At 35.7% G+C, this 11,655-nt stretch overlaps 1 protein-coding gene across 1 annotated transcript; it reads left to right on the forward strand.

The window, feature by feature from the left end:
- The first annotated feature begins 235 nt into the window (after window positions 1–235).
- Window positions 236–2,289, forward strand: ppdpfb (pancreatic progenitor cell differentiation and proliferation factor b). Its single transcript, XM_065286122.2, has 5 exons — window positions 236–393; window positions 915–1,008; window positions 1,122–1,202; window positions 1,669–1,762; window positions 1,893–2,289. The coding sequence occupies exons 2-5, from the start codon at window positions 954–956 to the stop codon at window positions 2,014–2,016; spliced, it is 354 nt and encodes a 117-aa protein (XP_065142194.1). The 5' UTR covers window positions 236–393; window positions 915–953; the 3' UTR covers window positions 2,017–2,289.
- Window positions 2,290–11,655: the final 9,366 nt, after the last annotated feature.

Genomic DNA, 11,655 nt, shown 5'->3' on the forward strand with positions numbered 1-11,655 from the left:
ACGTTATGCGATACACTTTGTAATAGGTTGTAAGATTGATATCTGCTTCTCATTTTCACATTTTTTCGTGTTCTAGCGCACACCAGCAGAATTTAAAGCACCAACCACCCCAGCCTCGATCTTGCCGGTTTCATCCGGTTTCACGCTTTGGCTATATATAGAGATGAGTCAGACCACGCCTCCTTTCGACTCTGCGGGCCGCTACGTCACTTTTTAGTATAAATATCAGCGAACGGCTTTGTTTTTGTTAGTCAGCATTGCGGTACTCATTTCCGGACGTGGAGAGTCTTATCCATCCAAACCTTTACAAATGGGCCCCGTCGCCTAGCGTTTTCTTCCCAACGCCTCCGACTGAATCCAGAAAGGTGCTTTAACAACATCAGCACGAAGAAGGTTGGTTATAACACGTTATAAAAAATTTTGTTCGGGGTTTTTTTAGGGTACAACTGTTGCGGGCTGCAGCTGATTGTTATTGTTTAGGCTATAAGTGGAAACAATGTTGTCAGTGTTTAATGTCTTATTTATATAATGTGAATTAGAAATGCGTCATGCACCTCACTGTTACAATGCACTTTTAATAAAAAAAATACGCTGAATACAAAGTGATTGCGTGAAGATTTCAGTAAATGTTAACTGTTTAGTCTCTGTTGTATAAATGTTTACAGTCATTCATTTTCTTCTGCATCCATGTGAAAATGCCACTGAACAACTTTTTCTTTTCGCGTGATTTGTCACGAAAGAAAAGCATTTAACTTACAATATCTAAACCTAAACAATTATTCTGACCCCACGAGTTATTTCTGCACACATAAGTCTGTGTTTACCCCACGCCAATGTGTTTTTCATTTTAAAGTTGATATATTTTGTATACAACGGCGTATCTGAGCAACTGTCCACTGTCTCTTCCCCATCAGGGTTTCCATCTAAGGGTACAGCTTCCAGAAGTTTGTAAAATGGCAGCCATCCCAGCTGGCGGATCTCTTGTAGCCACTCACGACTACTACCGAAGTAAGTGGTCTTATTTAAGTATGCACTTGAGTGCTGTACTTGTCTTCTATATACCCACTATTAATAGTTAATGTTATACAGAGCATTTGCCTTATAAGTCTGTACCTTCACAGGGCGCATTGGCTCTACATCCAGTAGCAGCTCATCATGTGGCAGTTCGGAGTATAGTGGGGAGGTTATTCCACATCATCCAGGTGAGTAATGGTTCATATCCATTCAACCCTTTTAATAAGAATGATTAAAGTCAATAAGTGACTGAGTCACAGTTATCTTCACATGCAGTGAGGCAACAATTTTCAGTCTACACCCATACTGCAAATTTTTTGAAATGAAGTGATGACACTTTAAGTAATCTGTTCTTAAGGAAGTTGCATAACTGACTTTAAAAAGTACTTGTTAGTTACTTCAACCTAGTTAGTTATTTGGCAGGACTTGTATTGGGCTGTTTGTCACAATATTATTTTTTTGTGGTGATAAAAGGTTATTTGGTTAAAAAAAAAACTTTGACTTAATGTTTCTTTTGGGGAACCAAAAATGGCTCTCATGTCATTGCTGTGAACTTCAATGATGCGGTCACTGAAGAGACTGAAGTGATTACATCATCGTATACCAAATACACAAGAAGCTGCTTTATTCTGACATGTCCTTTTTGTTTCTTAGGTTTGCCCAAACAGGATTCTGGTCATTGGTGGTCCAGTTTCTTTTTTGGAAAGCAGCCTGGTATGGGAACGCTTGCTGAAGAGGCTCAGCAGAAGTGAGTGTAGTATTCTTGTAGTGGATTTGCTGTTGTCCATCAAACATGAAACCCTTACCAAGAACTGTAGTTGCAAATGATCATTATAATCCATTAGTCAAATATTTATTCTGATGTGCCCTCCCTCCAGGTCAGGTGTGGTTAGTGTGACCAATGGACAGGTGACATGTGTTGCCCGGGAGATGGTAATGAGGCAGGCGAGTGAAAGTAGTGATGGAGGCAAGTCGGAGGCGGGGAGTTCTCCCCATTCCTGAGTCTTGAGATCAGCTCAGGACCCCAACGCTAGGGACGGCTCCCTTTTGGTTTTTTATTTTAACATTTCCTATTCACATAATGGCCTGTTTTAGTGCTTTTGTTCCCTTGTGTTTTTGTATTCATTTTATATATGATGAAATGGAAAAACTAACTTGCAAAAAGATTTTGTACATTTTTACACATCGTAACACTGTTGCATTTCAATGTTTTTGTTACTTATCCCATTTAATATTTTGTGTTTTCAGCACAATAAATGGTCTTAAAACAGTCAACTGCTTGATTTCCTTTAATTGATTTACATCAAAATATTTTAATGTCATGTATGTGACCCAATTCTGAATTTACCCTTACATAGTTTTGAGATGTTTTGTATGAGTAATGAACGTGTGTACTTTCATGCACCTAATATTGTGTGTTCCAAAAAAAGTGTGCTGTTCTCTAGAAAGTAGGGGCCTTGGCCACAACCACTCCCACTTCATTCTTGGTCCGGTTATAAAAGCAAGCTTATATACACAATAGCACTATGCAGAGTCATCAGTTTCCGATATGGACTATGGAAACAAACAGGATTATGGGAAAAACCTAATAGTCAGTGACAGTTCAAGGATAAAGATCACCACCTCTATGTACAGAATAACAAGCAGGGGCTGAAAACTATGTAATACAGTACATTTCCTTTTTTAGTCTGAAGATGTCTTTAGTGGATTAAGTCATATTGACATTTTGCTAAACAAGCTTATTGTGTTTTAAATGGACACCTTAAATGTTGAATGTCACAGAATATTTTCATGTTTTAAATGCGTTAAGGTAAATAATTGAAGTGGTGTATAGTGCCTGTGGATGAGTCCCACATACAACACACAGTCAGTAAATATGAGTTAATGTGGAAACTTGCATAGACCCATACCAGCTTTGTACACTAAAATGACATTGTACAGCTTTTTTTCTGTGTCCACATACATTTTCCAGGTCACTAAGTTTTGACGGTTGGCTGGATACATGGAAAAAGCCTCTTTGTGGGATGCTGATTCATTTTGAATCCGCAATAGCTCCAGGTTTAAAGACACAGCAACAAAGTTTTTTCGAGAAATTATTTGCTTCATTGTGCAAAACAACCATACACGGGCAGAAGGGATGAGTAAAAGGCAATATGAATATTTAACAATATATACAAACTAACATTGAGGCAGTAGCATTGAAGTTTAAAAATTTAGAGTATCTAATACATTCGATCTCTAGAGAAGCAGACTCGCATTGACATATCATAGATGAGACAGAAGTTAGAGCAAGCTCTCTGTACAATCTTCTCTAAAACTTTTGTGGAGGGGTTTACTTGACAACACGGTCAGCAGGGCTTTTGATGGAAGTTTTGTTGGATGGCAGCGTGCGTCTTAAAACCAGACCAACTGTCCAACCATTGGTCATGTGTCCCGAAAAATCTGCTTTCAGACACAAAAACTGAGTAAGAATGTTTTGTGTTTAATGAATGTATACAGGTGCTGGTCATATAATTAGAATAAAAAAATGTGATTTATTTCACCCATTCCATTCAATTCTGATATATTTCAAATATTTATTTATTTGAACTTTGATGATTATAACTGAGAACTAAGGAAAATCCCAAATTCAGTATTTTAGAAAATTAGAATATTGTGAAAAGGTTCAGTATTGAAGACACCTGGTGCCACACTCTAATCAGCTAATTAACGGCCTTTAAATGGTCTCTCAGTCTAGTTCTGTAGGCTACACATTCATGGGGAAGACTGCTGACTTCACTGTTATCCAAAAGACGACCAGTGACACATTGCACAAGGAGGCCAATACACAAAAGGTCACTGCAAAAGAGGCTGGCTGATCACAGAGCTCTGTGTCCAAGCACATTAATAGAGAGGCGAAGGGAAGGAAAAGATGTGGTAAAAAAAAGTGTACAAGCAATAGGGATAACCACACCCTGGAGAGGACTGTCAAACAAAACCCATTCAAAAATGTGGGGAAGATTCACAAAGAGTGGACTCCACCTGGAGTCAGTGCTTCAAGAACCACTTACCACAGACGTATGCAAGACATGGGTTTGAGCTGTCGCTTTCCTTGTGTCAAGCCACTCAGCATCAGAAGCGACTCCAGGCCAAACCGCATTGCTCCAGTAATTCAGGCAAAAGAAGCTCCAACTAAGTATTGAATGCTGTACATGCTCAAACTTTTCAAGCTCATACTTTTCAGTTGGCCAAGATTTCTAAAAATCCCTTCTTTGTATTGCTCTTAAGTAAAATTCTAATTTTCTGAGATACTGAATTTGGGATTTTCCTTAGTTATCAGTTATAATCATCAAAATGAAAAGAAATAAACATTTGAAATATATCAGTCTGTGTGTAATGAATGAATATAATATTCAAGTTTCAATTTTTGAATGGAATTCGTGAAATAAATTAACTTTTTGATGATATTCTAATTATAGCTCTTCGGTATAAGACACATTTCTGCACATATAAGCACATTTATGACATTGACTATGTACACTCTGTACCAAAAGTCCAATTTAGTGTCTCACTGTATGCTCTTTGGAAGAGTTTAAGATGAGACAACATGCTAATCACATCTGGCACAAACTTGTGATGTCCATGCCAGCTTGATTGCATGTTATCATACATTATAGCTAAGGAAGAGATACCAAATACAAGGTAATTTTCAACAAACATTTCACTTTGATGCTAATAATGCAATGAAACAAAAATAAAAAAACAATGAAAATAGGAAGTTGTTCTACTTTAAAAAAACATCTGGTTCACCTAAAAAATAAGTTTTATAAACGTAAATTTTTTTCACTTTAATTAAAAAAATAAGGTAAAAAAATTGCCGATACCAATTGAAGTAATCTTTTAAGTTGATTTTTTAAAGTCAACTTTTGTGTTTTTACAGTGTACTATTTGGACCCATATTGTAGGTGTTGTGCGTGGGCTGTTATAATTTTTTTTTTAATGTTCAACCAAGGTTCAATTTAGTTAGTTGGAAAGCTGCTATCAAGGGACAGAACATTATTTATCATGTATTTGTCAGATAATCAAAACAACTCTTTCATAAAAACTCACACTGTACCTTGGTGTTTAGATTTGGTCACCCAGACAGACACCTGTCTTTGCTTTGGTTCCATTAAGTTATCAGATAGGCTACTGACCGTCTTTATTTTGTCTGTTGGATTGATGCCTGCAAACAAAAGCAAACAAATGAAAAACACATATAGTTTAAATGCAGACGTGCAGAATGATAAAAAAGGACTTTTCTTAAAAATCTAACTGTGCCACACACCATGTGTTAATTTGGCATTTTTACTAAATATTTTAAAATAGATAAAAACATAAATATATAGTGGCTGAACTGACCACAGAGTAAAGCCTTTTAGACATGCATCAAATGTATCACAAATTAAGGGATTACTGTAAAACATCTTCTGAAAATCCAAGCTCATTGCTCAGAAGTAGCACTTTAAATTCAGTTTTAACCACTTTTCAACACTGAATTATACAAATAAATGAGTGCACTTAATGTTTACTCTTCTCAGTACTGTTTAAGCAATTGAATTATGTCTATTTCTGGCAATTCGGGAAAAAGGAGGGTGATTCGTCTATTTGTTTGTTTTGAGTTGATAAAGCTAAAATAGGAACAGCCTGTTCAGGTTGAAATTTGCTCCAAAAAACACACAACTTTGGGAAAGAGTGGTCAGCAGTACACGTGGGCAGTGATTGCATGAACACAGCAGAGCTAAAAATAGATTTACACACTTACTCCGGTAAAACTCATTCCTAGCAAGCAGACAGCAGGGGGCATTCACAGTGGTCATGGTCAGCTTTAATCTGTATGACCAAACCAAGGCTTGGCAAAGAAGATGTCTCTCTGAGAAAATAGAGGGGAGAGATGGGGGTTGAATTTAAGTACACGAGTTTGGTACATGTTGGTACAAATTTCATGATCAGAGTGGCATAAACATCATGTATTAGCCACAAAGATTCCCGGAAAACAATCGGCCAAATTCCTACATGACAGAAACTCTTATCATGCTTTTACAAAAAGACAAAATGTGTTGATTTCACATAAAGCAAACTTTGTTGACTATAGATGAGTGAATCACAGGTGTGTCAAAGGTCACAGAATTGACTTTTAGCCCAGTCTTGCCTTAACAGTAACCAGAGATGCTAATGCTGAATGGAAGTAACCATGCAAGCCCAGACGATTATTTACATATTATATAAGCCTATTATATTTTAAAACACAAACATTTAAAGCAACGTGGTGGATTTTTTAGATGTAATGTTTACAATTTAAATAATAAATATGTTAGGCAGGTTTGGCATTGTCATTTTTTGTGTCTTTGTCACACTTTTCATTTTTGGGGAATGCTTTATCATCATGCCAAAATACTGTTCCATATATCTAAAAATAAATTGACTTAGAGAGAAGACACCCAATATCATAGCCAGCCCGTGCTGGCTATGTAAAAGATAATATGGGTCAATTACATGATGACATGCCTATTTTTGTGTCCTTTGGCATAAAAATAACTTGATGACATGCGGCACTTTATTCTTTAATCCTGTGCAACCATGGGCCTTTTATTAAGAGATTAACAAGTATAAACAGCAAACATGATATCACATCATCCAGTGAACCTCGGTCTTTATGGCTAAATGAAAAGTTTGTACACTGTCAGAAATAGGGGTACTGTAGGGGTCCATTTCTGTCCCCCAAGGTACAATCAACACAAAAGTACCCCATAGGGCTCATTATTGGACCTCAAGATACTGTTTGTAGATCTCTCAAATACTGAAAAAAAAAAACGTTCACTTTTTGGTACAGCCAATGTAACTAAAAAATAGTCTTTTTTCAAACACATTTTAATTGTAGGCCTATTTAAAAAGTAAATGAATTTGATATAAAGCTTATACCAGCATCCAAGTAGGAGTTTGTTAAATGTAAATTCATAGGTCAGGTGATGCAACAAGAAAGTGAAAGGGTGCAACTGTTATGAATGCCCCTTAGAAATAAAACCATTAACTTCTTTAACTCTGCGGACCTTGTACCAGGTCCAAAATTACTTATTATGACTTCATATAAAATATTACTTTAATTTTTAATGGCCTGTCATGGACACAGTACCACATATGAGATACTGTTCGAAAGCTTAGAATCTCTACTTTCTGCAGATATGCATCACCCCCCCACCATTTTTTTATATTATTTAATATTAACATATTTCATATTTTGCAAATATGACAAACATGGGCAAGTCTTATATCAAATGAAAGCTCTCACTCTCAGAAATAAGGCTACATCGTTATTTTTGTTTTATTATCATCATATGTCCAACAATCATAATAATGAGGTAAAAAATTGTCTTTTGTAAAAGTATGTGAAACTTGAGTGTAAACTGCCTCAGATAGCATAGATAGCCACAAATGCTACACCATCTTTTATCTTTGGCTTAAAAAATTAGTCCATTGAGCATGAATAATCCCTTGCTATTTATTGTATGTGCAAAACAAAACAAGTATTTTATATGAAAATGTATTTTCACACCCATCAGTAAAATAAGAATAACTTTTAAATGCTACATGCTAAAGAGTTCATTCTTTTTTGGCGTGTTTACTGTCTGCTGCTGCTAACAACCAGAACTGTCTGCAGTCTGCTAGAGCATCCAGAACCAGAGTTATACACTATCAAAGACAGTGTTTACAACATAAAAAATAAAATTTGGTGTTTCATCATATGAAAAACAACAAAAATAACAATATTTGTCACAAACAGCAGCTTTATATGTAACTTCAAAGTGGTTTCTTTAAAATTATATAAAGATATTGCATTTATTCTACTGTATGTGGTTATGGGGATACTTATTAACTTATACTTATACTTAGACTTATACTTATCCCTATTTGGATTAGAATAACTTTTGCATAGATTATGATAGGGAAAAAAATCATTTCTTCTCTGTAAGCTGACATGTGCTTGAATGAAACATAACTGTCTGCATGTTTCGTGACCACTCAGGGCCAGAGTATTACACTTTTAAATACAGACTAAAAAAACATCAAAAATTTATTTTTGTGTTTATTAGAGGACTGACAACACATACAACCATGTTAAGCACTTTCAACAGTGTTTTATGTAATTTCAAAGGGTTTCCTGTAAAATGATACCAAACTTTTGTACACCTCTGCATGTGGGTGTTGGAAGCTTTTGAAATTGGGTAGACCAAATCCAGGCGGAAATCCCCAAAATAGCCTCAGAGTGTAAGAGGTTAAATTCCATAATTTAATTTAACATTTGCTAATAATTTTAGTTTTAATAATTGCGAGCTGGTTTTCTATAATAATTATTATTATACTTTTTTTATAACTATTTATTTATAGTTCTCAAATTTTAGTTTTATGGTAAACCTTTTTAGTCTATTAAATTAAAATTTTCAGGATTATAATTTTAAATGTCATTATCAAATAAACAAACAATCACAACAAGGAGCACATTAAAACTTATCTGGCAAATAGGCAATGATTGGTTTGTAGCACCTGACATTTTTCTGAATGGGAGATCAAAATATTGTGAATAAAAAATAAAAATTTACTGAAATGTTGTTCAATAAACATTTTTTTTTTATATTGTTCCTTGCAAAAAATATGCATCACATCCATGTTTTAAAGGAACTTGTTTTGTTATTGACCCAAATGTAATATAACAATTCTTACTGATCTGCTGACTCCGGTACAGTTCCCTCAACTCAGAGGCATAAGGATTGCAGAGATTTTAGGCACTTGTCCTGATCGCTAATCCTCTGCCGAGTCAACGTGAAATTGGTCTTGAACAAAAGCCTTTGTGTAAAGGAGATGTAATCCAGAGTGACATAACACACAGCACACTTCAGTAGACTGTTGATAGGAATGAAACAATGGCAGATTAAAGGTAAACTTTATCTTGTTTGATCTTACGTAAAAGATCATAAAAGGTTTATTGTTTCATAAGGAAGTCCGGAATTGAATACTCAACACTAACATTGTGTGCCATATTTGTGAGGGCCAAATATTTAAATATGAAGCAGTCAAATAATTTTTCTTGGGATCTTATAATGTCAAGAGGTTATGATGGTAGGCTATAGTAAATATTATTTAAGTAAATATTACATTTTCGTTATAAAGACAATCAGGGCAGGACTTAACAGGGTGGAGGCCCCTGGGCTTGAATAAATTTTGGGCCCTACACTATCAGAACAAAAGGTACAAAAGCTGTCACTGGGACGGTATTCTTTAAATGGGTCCTAATATTTACCATTTATGTACAGATATAGGTAAATTTGTACCCATTATATGCACTCTTTAGGTACAAAGGTGTACTATTTGAAAGGGTACCACCCCAGTGACAGCTTGTGTAAATTATCTTCTGAGAGTGCACATACAGTAAACAACCTAAAATAAAAAATATATCATAGAACTACATTTTAGGGAAGTTTCCCGACAGGGTTTAGATTAATCTAGCACTAGGCCTATTGCTAGGTTATATTAGGGCATTCAAGTAGTTTTTACAAACAAACCTTACAAAAAACATTACTGGTGTGCGTCTTGAGACAAAACAATGGCAATGATATATGTTAAGATATATCAGTGCAAGATGTGTTTAAATTAAGACAGATCAAACATGCATTTTAGTCTTGGACTAGGATAGGACCTGTCTAGGAAACTGCCCCTATGTCTCGTTGCGCAGAACATAAGCCCAGTCTAAAATTAAATCATGTATTTTAGGGATGTCACAAATCCAAATTAATCATGCACATTAAAAAATACCCCATAACAACATTTAAAATCATTGTGTTAGACTTAGCTTAAGAAAAGAATTATATGTTTTGATTAACATTCACCTTATTACACACCATATAAAGTTATAAACATTATCAACAAGCGTATATTGTGCATATAGCCCAAGTGGTGCAGTGAAAAGAAAAGATTTTAGGATGTTATTTAATAAATATGACAAGACCATCATGTAATATAACCTTGAACGTGGATATAAAAGTTAACACTTTTCAGAAGTTTAAACTGTGATTCTGTTAAGCACAAGCAAACATGCTGAGAGAGAAAATACAGGAAAGTTAGGCTAGCTAGTGGATTATATCAAAAACCATCAGGACATCAACATGGCCATGATTTAGTGCATCCTCACCTCCAGATGAAGTAATAAACTGGACTGATGATTTAAATGTTGATTTATTTAATCATGTGCGTTGTTAACTCTCCGGATTTTGTTATGTTTCGTAGCTCTGCTTCACTCGTTTATTTCTCCACAGGGACTGTTTGGTTAGTGTCGTGTGAGCTGCAGACTGCGAGCAGATTGGATTTCATTTGGCGCTACGCAGACCGCTTGGTGATAATGTCAAAGTACCGCGAGAGCGATTAGAAAGCAGACTTCTCCGTGTGATTTCTCAATCGCTCTCGCGGTACTCTGATGTTATTTTTTTTGGCCGTTGTTGAACCACATGAATACACCCGTCTGCTTTACAGTCACTTTTGCGCCGTGATAATTTGATTTCATGTAATGATCGGATCGCGCATTGCCGCATGAAGTCAAATGCATTAAATACCAAATAGCCGACTGTATATGAGGTTAAACCCGCCAAAGTAGCAAGTGGAGCATACAAATGGTGAGTGATTCAGATGTCAATTTATGAATGAAAGTGTCAAAGGTTTGTCACACACTTTTAAGTATTTTCACGCTTTTTTAAATGGGTATACGGAAATCCTTGACCTTTCCTAGTGGGTATACTGCGTATACCTGCTGCGTATCACGTTAGATTACAAACAAACAAGAAAAAACAGAGTTACAAGACCATCAGAGCCGGCCTTAAGCATCTGGTGGCCCGTTTCAATAACTAATAGGAGGCCCTACCCACATAAAACATAAGCATAATAGAGCAAAAAAGCAAGGATTCCTGTTGGTTTGCATCAATGGTATATTATTTTATTACGTGCACTTTTAGCTTCACGAACAGGCAGCTCAAAAGAAATGATCCAACCTTATTTAATTACAACTATACAATTATAGTTGCCTCGCCCTTTCATGGACGCTAAATTCTCTGCTTAATTGATTTGCGCAGTATATTTTCAGCTGTCTGGGCTGACTTTAAAAAAAACATCTCAAACATCCCCTCAACTTGAATTATTTAACAAAAGCAAACAAGACAAGTGTCTGACTGACACTGAACCGAACTTATAAATAAGGATGGGCTGGCGGCGAGCGTAGATTTCACCTAAACCTTATTAGAAATCCACCTTTCTGTGTTTGGGTGCTGAGAATTCCCTGATAAGTTTATCTTTGTCCAGCGATTTTGTCACCTCGTGCTCAATAAAAATCTGAACGAGAGCTGACGGCATCTATGTTCAATAGGCTATTATAAAAACAGTTTACATTGTTATGCGGGAGCAAAACAAAAATAGACGATTTCCAAGCCACTGTAAAAAAAATCACCCCTCATTTATCTAAAGTTCTTGGTCATTATGTTCATTTAATGGAACATTGTGTGGATGTTGCGTTAGAGGAAAATGCCGTCATGCACAAAATATATTAAAGGCAGTCAGTAAATGCACACAGATGTTATACACATA

This window comes from Paramisgurnus dabryanus, chromosome 21 (genome assembly GCF_030506205.2).
Source record: "Paramisgurnus dabryanus chromosome 21, PD_genome_1.1, whole genome shotgun sequence".
Classification (NCBI taxonomy): Eukaryota; Metazoa; Chordata; class Actinopteri; order Cypriniformes; family Cobitidae; genus Paramisgurnus; species Paramisgurnus dabryanus.